Raw genomic sequence first — 21,464 nt, 5'->3', positions numbered from 1 at the left:
CTAGTTGTATCCAATCACCCGATTGCGTTATGTTTCCTTTCTACCGATATTGACCTCCACTCTGACTGAGGAGAGCCTTGACTTACACACGCCCTGTACTGAATCAGGAATCACCAGTCCAAAATCTCAATGAACCCGGATCCTATGAGTCCTCTGACTGGCTGCTGCTCAGTACACAAGGCGTGTGAGCCGTCATTGAAAATGAGAACGGTGTGAATTTTCGTTTTGTGTCAAGCAGCAAAAAAGTTGTAGCATGACGTATTTGATATAATTTGCATTAAGAAACATTGCACGTCCTGCGATGTGACTATCGCGCATGCACACATCGCGATGACGATGCTGAAACGAAATATCGTGCAGCCCTACCCTGATGCACTCTTTTCCCATCTCTGTGCAGGCACCATCAATCAGCCAGCAGAGGGTGTAATTGCATCAGTTATGAGAGAGTCCCTGTCCGGGTTTAATCCCACCCCTATATGAACAACAGGCCAACCTGCCAATCTCAGGCAGAGCTGAGATTCGATACGATGTATTCGAGATCTCAGCTCTGGTGTTCAGCGTGTGTTTTACCGCTGCGCCACCTGAGCGGCATTAAACCATACTTTTAATACATCAATCTGATCATCTCTAGGCTAAAGGTAAAGCAGCAGTCTTTGCCTCTGGCTGCCAAAGATGAAAAAATAATACAAAAGAATAAAATTATAGTCTTCAGTTAGTGTTTCAAAGTTTGCTGTATTCTTCATTTAGATTAACTAAGTGATACTGATTTTTTGAATTCTACTATGGAACAGCCTATAATGATTAATTCTTTCTCTAACCATACAGTTTCAAAATTGATCAAAGTAGACTGGTCTTCGAGATGAAAAATGACAACGATTCAGTAAGAAGAGAAATCTGATAAACCCAGGGCTAGTGGTATCTGCTTTTTTTCTTTATGAGAAAATCAAAGGCCAGGTTATGGTTGTGTTCAGCTTATAAATGGAAACGAAACATCACATTTTAAAGCCCTGTGCCAAATTAACATTGTCAGCAAAAATTTTCAAGCAGATTAAGCAAAGTAACACATTTTATTTGCTTGTGAATGTACTGTAATAAGTTATTTGGGAAATTTAAACTAAGAATACACCACCTCATCCTGTTCACAAGTGGTGGTGGATCTGGAATCTTGTCTTCTTTATCGGCTTTTTGGTAATTCTTCTTTAATAGACTTAAAAAAAATATTTTAAAAAGAAGCATGTGATAACTTTGGAAACACTTTCTTTGACTCTTGACTACTTAGATAGGTTATTATTTGTCTTCAAAAGGTTTATCTGACACAGGAGTGGTGGTGCACTGTTCCTTTCTGCAGCAGTGTTTGCATAAACTTGAACACATTTACTGATTGAGAGGATACCTTACCTGTGACCTCATCGCTAAGTCAATGTCAGGAGCACACAAGCATATTTGAAGAAGCCTGAGCGCCGTAAACAGTCCTCTGACTTGATATATAAATATCTGTTGGTATATGCCAGATGACTAAATAATATCTTAAAACTGCAAACATTCAGCAAGTATGTGTGGATAGGACTGGATAATGTAAAAAACAAGAATAGAACCGAATGGCTAGCAAAAGCTTTTGCACACTCTTATTTGATAAAGGAGGTGTATACACCGATCAGCCATAACATTAAAACCACCTCCTTCTTTCTACACCCACTGGATTTTATCACCTCCACTTACCATATAGAAGCTCTTTGTAGTTCTACAATTACTGACTGTAGTCCATCTGTTTCTCTACATACTTTTTTAGCCTGCTTTCACCCTGTTCTTCAATGGTCAGGACTCTCACAGGACCACCACAGAGCAGGTATTATTTAGGTGTTGGATCATTCTCAGCACTGCAGTGACACTGACATGGTGGTGGTGTGTTAATGTGTGTTGTGCTGGTATGAGTGGATCAGACACAGCAGCAATGCTGGAGTTTTTAAATACTGTGTCCACTCACTGTCCACTCTATTAGACACTCCTACCTAGTTGGTCCACTTTGTAGATGTAAAGTCAGAGATGATCGCTCATCTGTTGCTGCTGTTTGAGTTGGTCATCTTCTAGACCTTCATCAGTGGTTACAGGACGCTGCCCACAGGGCGCTGTTGGCTGGATGTTTTTGGTTACTATTCTCAGTCCAGCAGTGACAGTCAGGTGTTTAAAAACTCCATCAGCGCTGCTTGTCCACTTATACCAGCAAAACACACACTAACACACCACTACCATGTCAGTGTCACTGCATTGCTGAGAATTATCCACCGCCTAAATAATACCTACTCTGTAGTAGTCCTGGGAGAGTCCATCCTATAACAACTACACTACATTTCTATTAATTATGATTATCATATTTAGTAAGCCCTTGTAAATAACAGTTCACTATGCTGGGGCCCTTCCTGACACAACCCCCTTATTTTTATCTGAGCTCTGGACCAGCACTGAGAGTGCACTGAATAGTGCACCTTCCAGTGGCTTGGTTGTTTGGCTGAAAAACATAGATTGTCATGTCTATGTAGACCTAGCACTGCTGAGATTCGAATCTTAGATCTCAACACTAGTGGGCTGATGTGTTTTAATGCTGCACTTTTACTGATTTGCTAATCAGGAGACATTATAAATACCAATAAATCTCAAAATTTAAAGGCTTTCTACATGTTATGTCCCTTTGTGGCTGCCCACTTAACTATGCTAGGCTGTCTTCTTTGTTGTGTATTGATTCATTTGTATTTTTGGGCTAGAATAACCAACAGTCATCACCTTGTGAAAGAGATCGTTTCCAGGGGAGAAGTGAGGAATGTATGGCTTTCTGTGTTGCTACACCCACAGAGTGGAGTCCGATAAAACAAACCCATGAGCCTACAGGAAAACAAAGGCACAGTGTGTAAACACTCCTCATATGCACATATGGCTCTGAGTAGAGGGGTTAACAGTTCTGCTGATTATTACCTTCAGGAGCTGCCTTATGTCGTATGAATGTGTATGAATGTTTTGCATTTATCAGCATATCTGTAGAGAATAGCCTGCACTTTCATTACTTCTTTTTGTCTATGTTTAGCACTATGATGTACTTCCTGAAGGCCTGGTGATTACATTTAGTTAATGTAGCAATGCCAAATATGGACTCGATAAAAATTAGGTAACGACAAATTATTTACATTTACGGCATTCATCAGATGCTTTTATTTAAATCAACTTACAGTTGTGACTGAATAACATGCAATCAATTGAGGGTTAGGGGCCTTGCTCAGGTGTCCAACAGTGGCAACTTGGCGGTCACTACTCCAGTACTTTAACCACTGAGATACCACTGCCTTGTGGTATCCCAATCATGACACCTTATTCATCTGCCTGCTTTCACCCTGTTCTTCAATGGTCAGGACCCCCACAGGACCACCACAGAGCAGGTATTATTTAGGTGGTGGATCATTCTCAGCACTGCAGTGACAATGACATGGTGGTGGTGTGTTAGTGTGTGTTGTGCTGGTATGAGTGGATCAGACACAGCAGCACTGCTGGAGTCTTTAAATACCGTGTCCACTCACTGTCCACTCACTGTCCACTCCTACCTAGTTGGTCCACCTTGTAAATGAGTCAGAGACGATCGCTCATCTATTGCTGCTGTTTGAGTTGGTCATCTTCTAGACCTTCATTAGTGGTCACAGGACGCTGCCCATGGGGCACTGTTGGCTGGATATTTTTGGTTGATGGACTATTCTCAGTCCAGCAATGACAGTGAAGAGTTTAAAAACTCCATCAGCGCTGATGTGTCTTATCCACTCATACCAGCACAACACACACTAACACACCACCACCATGTCAGTGTTACTGCAGTGCTAAGAATTATCCACCACCCAAATAATACCTACTCTGTAGTGGTCCTGACCATTGAAGAACAGCATGAAAGCAGGCTAAAAAGTATGTAGAGAAACAGATGGACTACAAAGTGCTTCTATATGATAAGTGGAGCTTATAAAATGGACAGTGAGTGTAGAAACAAGGAGGTGGTTTTAATGTTATGCCTGATCGGTGTATGTTGCATATTGACTTTTATTACTACTAAATGTCTATTTGCTTTGTCATACAGATAACTAAAGCTGTAATGAGCGTTTTTCTTTTTATCTTTTAACATTTCTGTTCTTTTTAGTTTCAAAAATGTTCTGCTTAAACGTAGGAGGTCAAATTAAAGGTTTCTTTTTCTTTTTACACTTCATCGATCAGTCAGGATAATGGGAGCATGGCATCTGACGAGGGTGGCAAAAGAATATAAAGTTGTCAAGGTCCCTTACCGTTCTGCTACAAGACTCTCTAACAGAGACAGTCTGTACTCTCACTGCAGTGACTCACCACTAAACAACGCAGCTCACTAATAAGTTATCTCTCCCCAGGAAAGTGCACAGACATAGTGCAATGTGGTTTATCTTTCTCTATATCTCTTATTGGCCAAGCATACAGCTCAGTAGGATCCTCTAACTGTTATGTGCATTTGTTCCAAGGGTTGCTGCTGAATCCTAATTTAAAGATTTTAGTATACCATACATGCAATACAGACAACGCTAAACTAAAATATGAATGGTTTTTCTTTTGTGACATTTCTGAGGAAAATAACATTATAGAGCAGAGATAATATGAGAATGTAATGGCGCAGGTCGTACTTCACTACTAAAGCGTGATATGAAGCCCTTCAAGGACCCAACAGTGGCAACTTGGTGGTGGCGGGGCTTGAACCGGCAACCTTCTGGCAACCTTCTGTTTACTAGTCCAGTACCTTAACCACTAAGCTATCGCTGCCCAACATAAATTAATTAAATAAGTAAGAAATAAGACACAAAAACTTCAGCAGCCCACAACAGAGAAAGTGGATAGAACAGGGATAGCACAGAAGGCTGCTGTGGCTGTCTGCGACAACTTAGTTCTTTAAAAAAGAGGAAAGATAGGGAACCCTAAGCACAAGCTGGGGATGGCAATAATTGAGTGGCACTCCAACCCAGCCTAGCTCTATGGATTTACAGGCAGAGTCTGTTTAGGTAATGGATCGACACATCATGTCGGTGCAATTCACTCTCTCAGGCTGATTCCCTATTGAGGACCATAAAATGCTACAACAATGGGTTCTGAGTTCCAAGAAAGAGATGTGTGCTGCCATCCCACACCAACAGCAACTGAACTTGGCATTATGATTCCAGAGAATATTCATTTGGGCAGACAGAGGAGAGATGGCATATATGTAATAGAGACACTGATATGTTGAAGGACTCCCACATAAAGTGAATCAACACTAATGAGTGGATGACTGTCAGTTAAAAGGAACAGACATGTCAATCATCTGCAACCCCATGCCCTCTATGCCCGCCAAAAATGGCAAAGCAGAAGGACACACCTCAAACATTGTGCCCTGCTGAACTCCTTCAGCAGCTGAGCTGTGTTACAAAGAAAAGACTCTTTTAAAAAAAATCATCGGATTATGAAAAGTTGGAATTTAACCTCTAATCCAAAATCTAACCAGATGCCTGTACTTACTGTTTACCCTCAAAAGAAAACTAATATTTATAAACAGGGTCCAACTACTATTGGTTGTCTAAAAATATTAAGTTCACTAATTACTATCAGCCAGGTTCAGGCACATAAAGTTCACGAAATGTCTCTTTTGAATGTTCTGTTTAAAACAGTCAACAGCTTTTCACTGTTTATTTAACTTTATTATTTTTTTTTAAAGCTTTTTGTGTTATCCTAAAATAACATGGAGATCTAGAATTGTGCTTCAAGAAACAAGTTAGAAAACAGGGATCTGATGCAGGCCGCTGTTTTTAGTTAGTTATTTTAAATAGAACATGTCCATGTAAAATGAAGTGAAAGAGTGCAGTGTCTGACAAGTTCCCCCTGTTTTTTTGTGCATGTAACGTCTGCCAAAAGCTTGCTGCAAAACAAGGACTCCTAAGCTTTTGCTAAATTAATCACCCACCTTCATTTCTGCTTTACTGTGTTCATGAGCGGATCATGAGCTGGCGTTTGCAAATCATACAACAGAGCACATGATCCGCTTATGACCTCTAAGCTAATGTAAATACACCTTTAAACATGATACTTAATAGTAATTGCATATTAAATGTGACAATATTAAAAACACTTTGAGAAAGATTTTGCTAAATGCCAAAATTTTATTAATTTTAAGTGATTATTACAATGCTTATTTCTTTTCTGTGAATATTTAGTAAGTTTTTCCATAGTCTTTTTGTAAGTGCTGGAATGCAAAACCAACAGACTGACTTCACATTTTAATAATTTGTATTTTATTTTCATGTTTTACTACCACTTTGGGTTGGAATCTTGTGTAATGAGTAACTACCGTTCCTGTCATGAATGTAATCAAAGAGTGTAAAACATGACGTTAAAGTCCTAATAAACAAACAAATACTACCATTTTGTTTTTGCAGGGTCACAGTTTACTTCCCCATTATCACTCGGCGAAGTGCAGCCAATCCATCCGGGGGTCTCAGCCATCCATAATAATAAGTATAATAATAATTTCAACAACAACAACGATGGCAACTACAACAATACCAATAATAGCATAATAAAAAAAAAACATGATTCTATGATTTGCATTTAATCTTTTAATTCTTAATTATGTGGTCTTAATGTTTGGTTCTGCTTTTACCATTGTACTTTCAGCTAATTAGTGCCACTGTTTTCTATGATCCAAACCATCTCTGATGCACCAAGGTGAGACATCTGTAGTATGAGTGTGCTCTTCCTGGTTTTCATTGAACATGTTGTATATGGCACTAGCATCTTTGAAATACAGACAGACTGTGAATAGCCATGACCTGTAGGAGAACATGACGAATGATAAAAACAAGGTATGAAAGCCTGACTAATTGAGACTATTGTACCTATAGAGTCTGGGTGATCCGGCAGCACGGTCTACAGTTTCTTAATGTGGAAAGGGTTTGTACTCACAGGAAGATGTGTTTGCAGCATTCATTATACTCAGTGGGTGGTCATGATGTGTGAAGAAAGACAGAAAGGCTGTAATTGGCGACAGATGATCGAATCCAGACTGCTCGGAGAGGGAAGTCATGCACTTTGATTTTGTAGGCTTTTTCATGCTTTTTTAATAGTATTATAATGAATTGCAGTGCCAAGGTACTTTGCAGTCTTTTCTTCCTGTCTTGATATCAACCAGATACAAAATACATGTATAAAAGACCTCTAGGGTTTCACCTTAGCGACAAATAAAGATACATTTCAGTATAAAGGTACATTCACATTTAGAATGCTTTTGTGTAGTGTTTGGAATAATGCCTGCTGCCTCAGTTCGGTTTCATTCTTGAATATACACCATGGGGAAGCCACACAGACATGTATTGTTAATTCCAAGAATTGATCAGAACTACACCATACACTTATGAGGCAAAACATTAGAACCACCTACCCATATTGGCCAATATGTGTAATCTGAAACATGTTCTGTGGTATCTGGTACCAAAGCATTACCAGCAGGTCCTTCAACTTCTGTATGTTATAAGGGGGTCATCCTGCAGTGCATCCTTGTGCTATATATTCTGCGGGTAAATGATGCGCCTGGCTGAATATGTTCTTTGAAATAAGCAGGATTCATCAGACCATTAATCCATTGCTTTGATGCTCAGTTCTGATGCCTGCATGCTCACTGTAGGTGCTTTAGTATGTTGAGTGTAGTTATCATGGCCGCTTTGACTGGACTGCAACTATGCAGCCCCATACACAGAGGAGTTTGATGTGTCACATTCACCTCATCAACAGTATTAAAATTATCTGCAATTTGAACCACAGTTGTCTTTTTGTTGGTCTGTACCAGATGCCATGGTCTTCATGTCTTTTAGGGAGCCTTGGACACCCAACTACTGTTGGCAGTTTGTGGCTTGACTGTCCTCGGACCACTGTTGGTGTGTACTTGCCACGTCTGCCCGTGAGCAACAATTTGCTGTTTCAGAGCCACTTTAACCCAGTTGGCTGGTCATAAGGATTTGACCTTATTAAATTCACTCAGGTCTTTATGCTGCATTCAGCACGTGAACTACAAGTAACTAGCACCAACATTAAATATATCCCTGACTTTCACAAGCACAGTTGTTACGCAATTGGCATTGCATTGGCATGACTCCTGCTTCAATGAAGAAACATTCAGTTGTCCAGCATATTATACTAAAATTTGATTGACTGTATAATTTGTAAATGTGCTTACATTTTTTGCATTAAAATTTTGCATTTTTTAAAAATACCAATGTTAAATTTGACTGATACTTAATAATAAGAGCTTGAATCTGGATCAGGGAAAAAACTCACTGCATTCCTGCCTTGACATGAAACAAGGATTTGAAAAGATAAAGTCTGTTCATAGCTGAATAGCAGCTATTCAGTATTGCTGGTCATACTAGATTAAAAATTTGATAAAAATCAAAGAATGTAAATATGACTGGACACGTTGACTTTTCACCAGTGCCAGGTACTAGTGAAGTGCGTAAATCTTATTTATCCTTGAGTTTTTGAATGGTGTGTTTAGCTGTGCTCTTCTTTGTAGTTTCCTTTCTCAATCAAGCAATAGATGTTTTTCATCCATCTGAGTCCATCTGCATTAAATCACTATGACTGTTCTGAAAAGAGATGCTGATAAGAAAGAACAATACTTTTTCTCCACTGCTACATGAACACAGACCTTATGTAGACAATGATAAGATCCAGTTTCACATCATATCTTATTACCCTCTTGCGTTTCATAATAACACTGTACTACTTGTATTATGGCCGACTGTCCTTTAATATTTCACCCACTGGTTAGTCTAAAGCATGGAGTTTCTTCTTAGCCTGGCACCTGATTGTATACATGTTCTGGTTTAAGATAATGTTATATGTCCCATCAGAAAATTTGTGTTGAACATAAGGGCTGTCACTGATTTATTCTCATTAACTAATAAATCAGAAGTTAATTAACGAATTTGTCAACTTATGTGGCATGGCTCTTTGGTGCGTAGAGAATTACACAAGAATGTATAGTGGGGGTCTACAACACTATTCACATTTGGGATAGCCAATGGCAGCACTTTTAACTTAGAGTAAAGGGACAAAGAGGATTTAACTGACAATCAATACAAAGTCATTGTGATTTATAATCTTGTCAAATGTATGCCAAGCTGGCCAAGCACCCAACACCGGAACTTAATTTTTTTTTTTTTTTTTTGTTTTTTTTTTTTTTTGGCTTTGTTACCTATTTGTATGTGCAGGATACAGTACAGTAACATCTAAAACCCTTTGAAATGGAAAGTTTTTTAAGCTCAAAAACCAATCATGCTGGCTCTGTGACAAATTATGTGCCAGAAATGCATCAAAAAGTGGGCCCACATGTGGTGAGCTTTAGTGCTGTCTTCATGTTATGCCAAAATATCTCACATAATGATCTCACTGAGAGTTGAAGCACCATAGTGATACTTTTCAGAAAAAGCATTCCTTTTGAATTAACTAACTTAAATCCTCTTGTTATACTTCTAAAAATGGTCAAGTATTTAGTTCATACAGTCTCTTGCATAACAATTTCCCCTCTATAAATGTAATGAAATGAGGCATAAATTATACATCATGAATCAAATATTATTCAAGTGAAGGTAGAACAATTGATAAAATACATAAAATTGTTACTGCATAGTTATTCATAGTAGCTAACCATGACTCCTAAACCTGGGCTTTCTAACACCCCCCACTTCGAGACTATCATAATAGCCTGCAATGCCTGTTTTTTTTAGCAGTTTATTAAATGTAATTGTTTATACCTTAAAACAAAAAAGTACATTTTGATTATAATAATTATATTTTGTAATATTTATAAAGCTGTATTTATATTAATATTGACAATTGTTATATACAATCACATTTATAATGGCCAGTTTGCTTCAAATAAACAAGCGTCACCCACCCCTAATTAAAAAAATATATATATTTGATTATGCTTTGTTTTCTTTGCAAAACAAAAGTGTGCAGTATATAATGGCACCAAAATACAAAAAAAGAAATACAAAGCTTACCCTAGTTTTTGTTCTTTGAAATAAGAAATTTGACAGAAGCCCAGCACTGCTCATCCTCAAAGTAAGGCTTTATGTGTGATTGAAAAATCTTTAAAAAAAAGTTTGTTCCACTCTGTATAAGACTAAGGCAGAGACTAAGCATAACTGATGCCTTTAGATATTAGCATGGCCAAGTCATTGATTTTGTTTAGAATCTGTGGGAACTGGGAAGATTTAAAAATTGCTATTCGCAAATGGTCTTGCATACATTCTGTCAGAGCCTGAGCAAAAGACATGCAGCTAAACGTGGTTCCACCTAGTATTGACCACAGTGAGTTAAATACATATGCAGCAAACAAATGTCTGCTTTTTTGCTTAATAAACCTTTGAAACAATTTGCACATTTTAATTTTACATATTGTGTAAATCAAGTTGTGTGTGTGTGTGTGGAGGGGTTGCAGGGAAATCCGTGTGCTTGTTTATGTTATAGCATACATTGTGCTGTAATAAGCATTCTAAAAATGTTTCAACCACACTTTGATTATCTGCATTAAATCCGACAAGGATGCTATGATAAGCTTGCATGAGCCTCATTAATTAACAGTGTAACAAAAGTAAGAGTGGGTGTGTGGTGAGGGGGGGTGTTTTGGAGGGAAGAGCTGAGCAGTTTCTGACCTAGACCTGTACTTTCTGTGTGAAGAATCCTGCAGGATCCTCTGAGGGCTCATTAGCAATTAGAGAGGAGAAAGATGTATTGACAGAGGGGAAAGCACATGTGGCTAAATTGTGGTTAAGAACAAAAGACCTCTGTGATTTAACAAGGGCTCTACAGGAGTACTTTTAGAGTGCTAACCTTCTCACTAAAACACTTGGAATAATACAAGGATTTGCCTGCACGCCCTTCCTGTATCAAGTGGAAACCCTTATCAATCTTTAGAAAGATCTCGACTATTCTATCTTCTGTTTCAATTGTCTATAGGTGAAGATCAACTAGTGCTTCATCATATTTTGTCATTCTTGATTGCACCGTTTATATGGAAAGGTGCTTTCAGGTGCTGTGTGTGCTAGTTCATTCATGACCCTTTTCTTGACCCTGTCAGTACCGGTTCCAGTGCTGTTTGTTGGGCTAATATGTTCTATGCTTTTCCAGCTATGGTTGGGATAACAAAGTCAATTCGGTACCAAGCCAAAATGCTGGTGGTTTTAACCCAAGATCCAGTTTTCATCATTTTTTGCCATAAACTTTTTTATATATATTGTTTGTTTTATTTTTGTATTTTTTCCACATTTTCTTCCACTGTTGCAGACCGACTGTCATTTTCACCACCCCAGGTCTGACCAAGGAGAGTCACAGACCACATACGTGCCTCATGCAACTTGTGCAGTGCAGGGCCATTTCAAATCCCATGCAGTTGGTGTGTGCTGATTTATGCCGGGTGTCCTTTTTGACCCAACCTTCCTTATTTTGGTTTGGGCCTGGGGCAGGCAGAAAGTAATGAACCCAGCTGGTAGAGTAGGTAGCACAGTAACATGGTTTTAGAGGTCCAGGTTTGTAATTTAGCTTTCAGTCACTGAAGGTTAAACGCAACTGGTAATTTGGTCATCAATCAAAATGATTGCCTTACACTGGGTGCTTGGCAGGGAAACTGTGGACAGGACACCAGCAGTTTATTATGCTAGATCCGTGTTCAAAGCTCAGATTAGTGATTTCTTAATCATTATTTTGCAGGTATTTCTCCAATTTATCTTCTTTATTGAGCTAAATGTCTATAAAGTCTTTTTGTTTTCATTATCTTAGATTAGCAATTATCTTAGATTAGCAATTATCTTAGATTAGTCACCATATTAGTTGTTAGCAAGCCTTACCACATGGCACAGCGGTGTATTCCGCTAGCACACCTTCTCTTTTTTTAGCATCTATATAAAACTGTTTTTTTAGCTAGGCTAAAACATGCTGCAAAAGTCAGTCTTACAGGCTGCATTGAAGCATTAATGTACAGTACAGTACAGTTGTTTTCATGGCCACACATAGAAATGCTGGCATAGAAAGCGCTCTAAAAGCACCTGGCCTTATTGTCTGTGCAGAGCTTTGTCTTTTCTCCATTTTTCTTTTAACCAGAGATAAGTGACTGTATTTACAGGAATAATTATAATTTCTTGTGTTTGGAGTCAAGCCAATTATATATTCACACATGATGTAGTTGAAATATAATGGTGAAATGTTAAGGCTGCAACAACTATTTAGCAAAATCCATAATAAAACTAGTAATATAATAGGCATAAACTGTATTTTTGACTAGTTGGTCATAGATGAACAGATAATTTTGCAAATGCATATTATATATTTTGTCACACTAGTGTTTTTGAGTCAGTGCCCTGTGTAGCCTATCTGTAGTAATTTAGAATTTACCCTGCTGGACAGTAGTACTAACCAGGTACAACCGTGTCTGTTTTTACTGTAAATTTTTAATCTGTTATATCAGCATTGATCTTGGTCATGTCTAATTCTACAGATAAAGATGATACAGTTTCTTGTGTGCTAACATTTAAGTATACTATTTGTAAAAGAATTGAGAGCTTGCATATGAATGTGTAGTGTTAATGTGTAACCAGCCGACTGTATGTTTACAAGATTTAATTAATGTTTGAATGCTGCACTTTGTTTGTCACTATATGTCAATGTGAGGAAGCAGCAGCACTAACAGGTTTAACCAATGGGAGCAAATCGAACCTGTATTGCAAGCCATTAATGTACTTGTTCAGCTTCTACTTGTTAAATTAAGAATTGATGCCAATATACATGTGCTTATTAACAAATTGACCCCTAGGAAGGGAGAGCACCCACTGATATGTGACCACTGTAATACACAAATAACCATTGAACATTTATTAACAAAGTGCACAAAATATAACCTAGAACATCAAAGACTTGCAATACCAAATACAATCGTTGAAATTTTTAACAAAACCAAAACAGAGACTCATCTAGACACATCTACAACTAAACACAGAAAGGACACTAGACAAAGAACATGAATAAATAACTTGTACATAATCTAGATACCTATCTTGCCATGAGAATGAGCTATGTGTAAACATGGTGTTAAACAACAAATAAATAAATAAATTGGCCCCTGGATACAAATCCAGTTAAGCTTTTCTCTACATAAACATTCCATCATCCATATGCAATTCAGTGATGAGGATCAACTAAAGGGTGGTGCAGCAGTCTGTTGGGGGATGGAAGAAGGGGGTTAATTGAAATGAAATATCAACCAAAGAATTACTGATGTACATGGAGCACTTTTACCCACTTCTAGTCCAGTTCCATAGGTGGTAGGGTGGTATGATAGTTATAATAATTTTATGCAAGCACTTATTAACACAAGTAGCATATTAATTAAAACCTTTATTTAAATAGACATTTTTAAAAAGGGTGGTAGTGGTTTTTAATATATTACTTGTATTTGTACAGTAAAATAATCCAACAATCAATTGATTGCATATAATTAATCAAAAACAAAAGAAACAAGAAGAGAGTATTCGATTACTATAGTAATTGTTATTTGCAGGCGTAGTTTTTAATACTGTGTAGTGAGAGCACTTATGATTGATTGGTAATAAACATCATTTGAGTTCTGCCCTGCGTGCTGCATGTGTCCTGCTGTTTTGCTTCAGTAACAGGGGTCTTTTATCTCAGAGCCTGCTCATGTTTAGCAGCTGGTGGAGAGGCTGCGAACTTGTCCGAACAGAAATTGAAAATGGGTGTAATGCATAATAGATGGTTTTAGCCCCAGCCTACAGGAAAAGCCATTGTGGTGAAGCTGGAGGTTAAAGTGTAAGACTGTAGGGCTCTAAACCATCAGACCTTTTTATTAACCTTTTTCTCTCTCTAACCTGCCTGTGGACACATTAGATGCTGGGCAAACACCATGTAAGCTAATTTCTGTTCGTTCCTCTTTCCTTTCAGATAACCACACTTATAAATCACAAGGACAAACTGAAGAAGACAGAAAAGACATTGCGAGCCATCCACAGAGTTGGTCAGGCGGTCAGTGCTGCAGTAGGCCGCTTTGTGGCTGTAGGAGAAGCTATTGCGTTGGAGAATGAGGAACTTAAGGAAGAAATGGGTCATGCCTGCTTTGAAGCCCGAAGAGCAGGTATGTCCAGTTAGTAACAGCAGACATCACACAGCTTTAGAATTTCTGTAGTGAAAAACTATGCAGATAAAATACCTGATTACATCTTGGCTGCATGAGATGCCCCGAAGAAGCCATTGAGAAAAGTATTATGAATATTTTCAGGCTCTGGGTTTTTTTAGGCCCGGGGTTTTCGAGGGGAAAAGGTGGTAGTGTATCTTTTCATGTTGATATTGTGCTAGGTAAGCACTGTAACCTTTTCTCTAATCCTGAAGAGCAGCTCTATAAATACTACTACTAATAATACTACTATAATATTTTGCATCTTCATACGGCTCATTCCTGGATTCCTCGGCTAACACTCAGAATAACACATACAGCAGGGAGTTCTTTTAGCCACACCAATTGAAACATTCAGCCTTTCAAATGTGCTTCCACATGCATACAGTTAAGTAAAAGTATGAAGCAACTTCATATCGTCTGAATTAATTTATGGTAGATGTTAATTTAATAGGTATAGTAGATAGTAGTTTTAGTTTTATGTCTGGTGCCACAATATATATTTAATTTGTTTTTAAAAAGCTAACCAACTCCTAATCTCTCAGGTGAGACATGATTTTGTTTTGTAATACAGACAATAGACCTCAAGCTCCCACCCTCTGATATCTTCATTCTAATAACAGCATACATACAAAACCAGTGGCAATCAAAATAGAACTCGCTAGCCAACAATAAACTGCATGAAATTTGTCCAAATATAAATATTAAGCAAACTACCTTTCTGGAAAAATGTACAGAACAAACATTACACACAAGATGCCGTATCGGACACACTCAACTTACACATTCGTATCTGATAAGGAGAGAGGAGGTTCCCATATTCAACATTTGCCAAACCACAATTACTGTAAAACACATTTTGACAGAATGTGTTAAATACAGCAGAGAAAGTGAGAGACTAAGAATAACTGACTCAATGAGCAGTATCTTCACCAGAAACAATGCAAACATGATGATAAACTTTCTTACAAATACAAACTTAAGGACTTGCTTATAAACCCAATAAGTCACTGAACTAATACAAAGTTTCATATGAAAAACCAGTCCTGCCTTAAAAATAACTCACCAGAGTAAACAAGGCGTTGTAAAAACCAAACAAACAAAAAAATTGTAATACACTTGCCTTTACTTGTCATATATACAGTGTATCACAAAAGTGAGTACACCCCTCACATTTCTGCAGATATTTAAGTATATCTTTTCATGGGACAACACTGACAAAATGACACTGACACAATGAAAAGTAGTCTGTGTGCAGCTTATATAACAGTGTAAATTTATTCTTCCCTCAAAATAACTCAATATACAGCCATTAATGTCTAAACCACCGGCAACAAAAGTGAGTACACCCCTTAGTGAAAGTTCCTGAAGTGTCAATATTTTGTGTGGCCACCATTATTTCCCAGAACTGCCTTAACTCTCCTGGGCATGGAGTTTACCAGAGCTTCACAGGTTGCCACTGGAATGCTTTTCCACTCCTCCATGACGACATCACGGAGCTGGCGGATATTCAAGACTTTGCACTCCTCCACCTTCCGCTTGAGGATGCCCCAAAGATGTTCTATTGGGTTTAGGTCTGGAGACATGCTTGGCCAGTCCATCACCTTTACCCTCAGCCTCTTCAATAAAGCAGTGGTCGTCTTAGAGGTGTGTTTGGGGTCATTATCATGCTGGAACACTGCCCTGCGAACCAGTTTCCGGAGGGAGGGGATCATGCTCTGCTTCAGTATTTCACAGTACATATTGGAGTTCATGTGTCCCTCAATGAAATGTAACTCCCCAACACCTGCTGCACTCATGCAGCCCCAGACCATGGCATTCCCACCACCATGCTTGACTGTAGGCATGACACACTTATCTTTGTACTTCTCACCTGATTGCCACCACACATGCTTGAGACCATCTGAACCAAACAAATTAATCTTGGTCTCATCAGACCATAGGACATGGTTCCAGTAATCCATGTCCTTTGTTGACATGTCTTCAGCAACTGTTTGCGGGCTTTCTTGTGTAAAGACTTCAGAAGAGGCTTCCTTCTGGGGTGACAGCCATGCAGACCAATTTGATGTAGTGTGCGGCGTATGGTCTGAGCACTGACAGGCTGACCCCCCACCTTTTCAATCTCTGCAGCAATGCTGACAGCACTCCTGCACCTATCTTTCAAAGACAGCAGTTGGATGTGACGCTGAGCACGTGCACTCAGCTTCTTTGGACGACCAACGCGAGGTCTGTTCTGAGTGGACCCTGCTCTTTTAAAACGCTGGATGATCTTGGCCACTGTGCTGCAGCTCAGTTTCAGGGTGTTGGCAATCTTCTTGTAGCCTTGGCCATCTTCATGTAGCGCAACAATTCGTCTTTTAAGATCCTCAGAGAGTTATTTGCCATGAGGTGCCATGTTGGAACTTTCAGTGACCAGTATGAGAGAGTGTGAGAGCTGTACTACTAAATTGAACACACCTGCTCCCTATGCATACCTGAGACCTAGTAACACTAACAAATCACATGACATTTTGAAGGGAAAATGACAAGCAGTGCTCAATTTGGACATTTAGGGGTGTAGTCTCTTAGGGGTGTACTCACTTTTGTTGCCGGTGGTTTAGACATTAATGGCTGTATTTTGAGTTACTTTGAGGGAAGAATAAATTTACACTGTTATATAAGCTGCACACAGACTACTTTTCATTGTGTCAAATTTTCATTTTGTCAGTGTTGTCCCATGAAAAGATATACTTAAATATCTGCAGAAATGTGAGGGCTGTACTCACTTTTGTGATACACTGTACATATACACATGTAAAAGTACAATGTAATGCTTTTTCCGCATCTCCCAGCTTGTTTGGAGACAGGAGTCAGAGCGCAGGGTCAGCCATTGTACAGCGCCCCTGGAACAGACAGGGTTAAGGGCCTTGCTTAAAGGCCCAACAGTGGCTGCATAGTAGAGCCTGGATTTTTTAACCGGCAATCCTCCGACTGATAGCCCAAAGCTCTACCCCTTAGGCTACCTCTGTCTCTTGTATACTAGTATAGTAATACAGAAGTTACTTTTAAATAGTTGTGCCCTTATAATGGATAAAGAGGTATAATGCTTGTTGAGTATTAACAGGTCTGTTCTTGTAGGCCCAAATAAATGATTGTGTAATCATGGTGACTTATAGTCAGTAGTTAGGGTTGATAACAAAAAGGTAATTATCTTGCATTATCAAATCACATTGCACTTTTAAATGGCAGGGTGTGTAAAATAAATAATTACTGTGTATTTAGGAGAAAGAAGTTACAATCTGCTTATCTGCTGGATGTGATAAGGGAATGTAAAATATGTAATCATCACTAAGGTGATCATTACTATAAATAACCCAGTGGTTTAGTTGTGAAAGTGCACAGGTGTGACAGATACAGAGCCTTTATCTAAATTATTATGTTTACTCTAATCCTTATCTAAAACAGAACCTAATACCGGCTTTGATGCCTTGTTGAGCTACTCCTCTTTGAATCCTTATCAGCTTGTTTCTGTCAACAACTCCTTACTCCCTATATCTGCAATAATTGCTGCTCAATGTGTCTCTGACTAAAAACATAGTGATTCTTGTCATGGAAGTCACTCAGATGGTTGCCCACTCTCATACCATCTCAACACCGGACTGCATCTCTTTTCCACCAGGTCTTTACATGTCCACAATCAGATGCCTGCATCGAATTTAAAATGCAGATAAAGCAGAGTTTTTAGTCTGCATTAAAAGTATTATCTGTGATTAATTAAACTGACAAAAGTACAAAAAAGTATTTTCATTGTTTTCACTGATCAACTTAGAATTGTATTTTGTAAATATAAACAAATGTACAATTTGATGCCTAGAACACACTAAAAAAAGTTGAGACAGAGACATGTTACATGCCCTTTTCTATTAATGACACTTTTGTTTTGGAACTGAGGACACTAAATGTTGCAGTTTTGTGAGTGGGTTTTTTCCCCATTTTTGCTTAATGCAGTATTTCAGATGCTTAACAGTTTGTGTTCACTGTTGTCTGATTATTTTCCTCATGATGCACTGTTAATTTTTAATAAGAGACAGATCTGAACTGCAGGCAGGCCAGTCAAGCATACACGTTGTTGTAGCCAGTGCAACATGAATCCTGGCATTGTCTTGCTGAAATAATCATGGACTTCCCAGGGAAAACACATTGCCTTGATGGTAGCATGTGTGTGTGTGTGTGTGTGTGTCAAATCCACAATCCCAGTATATGTGTCTGTGGTACCTTTACATATGCAATTTAAAGAACGGAATGCTGGAATTAGGTGTACCGAACGTCATGTAAAAAGTTGTATCTTTATATTGGGACATGATGCAAATTATCTACATAATTCTTGTTAAAACATTACACACAGATCCCTGTTAGCACGAAAGCTTAAACATCTCCGAGTCAGTCTTCACTCTGTACTTCAACAAACAGTGGAAGAAATCTGATTTATAAAAAATAGTGCAAGCAATTTACTGGACAATTGCTGTTGTCCACAAAAAGGGTTATAAGAGTTTAAATGGGGTTAAATGAGATGGATACAAATATCAGGATGTATCCAACAGTGTTAAAGAAGGTTTATCTTAATAATAAGCAAAACATCAAATCATCTTTAACCATTTCTACTAAAGATAATCTCGAAAAGTGTAATGGTAGTTTACAGTAAATTCACAGCCCCATCATTCATTGCTCTACTGCTCAGTGAGAAAGAACCACCATGGCTGGATTAGAGTATCTTGAGGGTTAGGCAGTCCATTCCCACAGTTCTGAGACATGCAGCCATGCGGCTAATCCTGCTGCTTATTTTCTTGGCTGCTTACACAAAATGGTCAAATGTCTTCCACTAAATCCAGTTGTTAAGAAGGGAAAACTTTCTGAAGTTTCTGCTGAACTACAGCAGAATTCTGTAATAATTTTGTGAATAGTAAATTGCATAATTAGCATAATAACGCTTCTATTTAGGTTTATTCCAATGTAGAGCAATGAGGTACATTGTAAATAACAGAATTGTCAAAAGTGTGCTACCCCACTTTTTTCATCCTATAACAGCCATTACTCTTCTGGTATGGCTTTTTTTTTTTTTTTTTTTTTTTTTTTTTACACAAGATTTTTAAAAAGGATCTGGGAAATTTGCCTAGTTGGTCAAAAGAGCATTTATTTTGGAGGACATTATTTTGTGCTATTTGTAGTCAGTTGCACTTTCATGCTGCAAATCTCCTGTTCTACCACATCTTAAAGGTGCTCTGTTGGATTTAGATCTAGTGACTGTGGAGGTTTTTAAGGAACACTGAACACATTGTCATATGCATGGATCTTGATTGGGTTTACATGTTTTTTGTGGCATAATGCATTATCATGTTGGAAGTAGCCAGTATAACATGGTATATTTTGGCCATAAATTAATGCACATGCTCAGCAACAACACCCAGATAGACTACCTTGGGAGGGCCAACGTGGGCCGAAAAGACATTCTCAACAATGATTTCTGTGCTGCTGTAACTTTTATAAAGAGCATAATTGTCCTTAGTGGCAAATCACTACTGAGTCACACAATCACACATTTGCTGAAAGCAAATTAGTTAGTACAAAATTGTTTATTCTGAGGCGTATGCACTGTTTATGGCAACAGCAACTTAAAAAGCAACAGCAACTTCATAAGCCTACATAACATTTAAACTTATCTTAGTTACAGGTATGAAGCTTTGCAATTTAGTGATGACTTCATCATCATTAATTAATTATTTCCTTGTCAAATGCAAGTGACAGATTTTGTTAGTGGTATAGCCCTGAACATCACTGCCTTCCACAATCCTGCTTTTGCTGGAAGAAGTCGGTAGATGTTTTAGGTCAGAGATTTTACCTCATTGTTGTTCTACTTTGCAGTGACTAAACCCAGAGCCCACTCTGTCAAATTAGTGTAATATTAAGAATAGTAGGAAATCATTAAAAAAGGCTGGAAGGCCGCTCAGGTGACGCAGCGGTAAAAAGAAACGCGCTGCAACCAGGGCTGGATTCTGAGAAGCGTGGTATCGAATCCAGCCTTGCTTTACCGGTTCGAAGCTGAGTGGCTATATGAGCAACGATTGGCCGTTTGCTCATGTACGGGGTGGGACAAAGAACCGGATGTGGGTCTCTCTCTGTCAGAATGCGATTGCGTTCTCTGCCGGCTGATTGGAGGCGCTTACACAGAGATGGGAGAGGGTGCCCTTAGGGTGTGTCTCTCCGCATGCAACGCTAGGTGGCGCCAAACTCGTCAATGTGTGGGTGGCAAAGATGCATCTGGCTGCTGCTCGTGTTTCGGAGGGGATACGGGTTAGCTTCAATCACCTCCGTCAGGGCAGGGTTCGGCATAGACAGAGAGGAAGCACGATGCTAATTGAACAATTGGATGCGCTAAAAAGGGGAGAAAAAGGGGTAAAAATTAAAAAAAAAAAAAAAAAAAAAAAAGGCTGGAAGAATGCAAGTGTTGGGGACACAAGTGCTATCCATCCAAACAAATGCACATGTCTCTTTCTCTTTGCTGTGGAGGACTATGTATCTATTAAAACATACATTCAGAAGTCAGACAAAAGACAAAACATAGGATATCAGAAGATCACTGACACTTATACATTTTAAATGAGTAAAAGAGCACAGATTGGTAAGCTGATTTGGCCCTGATTTGGATTGTACTATCGTTTTTCATGGCACAGACTGAATGCTGGATATCTGGCAGTGAACCAGCTGCTGGATGCAATTACCCATTTCATGTGATGTCTTTTGGTGAGCAAGCCAGGACAAAACTGAAGAACTTGTGCATCCTTTTACCTAAAAATGGCTCTTTTCACAGATGCCTCAGTTTTTCAGCCTCTTTCTTTCTCAGTCATTGATTTTACCCAGTATGTGAATAAATTTATAATTATTTTATTTTCCATCATTCTTTTGAGAACAGAAATGCTGGTTTTGTTGCACATGCCATGGGGAAAAAAAGCTTTATTCTTTCCCCACTTCATATTCCAACTGATTCCATTGCAGCTCAAAATAAAGCGATCGGTTCAGCCTGTGCATCTGGACAGAGTTGTCCCTCTAGGATTCAAGAGGAGGCATAGTTAACTACCTGCTGTTTCCACACAATAGTGAGAAAGGCTGTGCAGCATAGGACTGAAAATCCCCTAATCTTATTAACAACTAGCCAGTGCCAGTGTATGCTGAACTG

General features: G+C 38.6%; 1 protein-coding gene across 1 annotated transcript in view; it reads left to right on the top strand.

The window, feature by feature from the left end:
- ctnnal1 (catenin (cadherin-associated protein), alpha-like 1) overlaps positions 1–21,464 on the top strand; it is an 83,508-nt gene that overhangs the window by 14,660 nt on the left and 47,384 nt on the right. The window contains exon 2 of the mRNA XM_063014201.1: positions 14,026–14,215. Within this exon, the coding sequence (XP_062870271.1) occupies positions 14,026–14,215 (190 nt within the window). The remainder of the gene's footprint in view (positions 1–14,025; positions 14,216–21,464) is intronic.

This window comes from Trichomycterus rosablanca, chromosome 2 (genome assembly GCF_030014385.1).
Source record: "Trichomycterus rosablanca isolate fTriRos1 chromosome 2, fTriRos1.hap1, whole genome shotgun sequence".
Lineage (NCBI taxonomy): Eukaryota > Metazoa > Chordata > Actinopteri > Siluriformes > Trichomycteridae > Trichomycterus > Trichomycterus rosablanca.
Note: the sequence above shows the minus strand (reverse complement) of the source record. Positions and strands in the feature narration are given on the sequence as shown.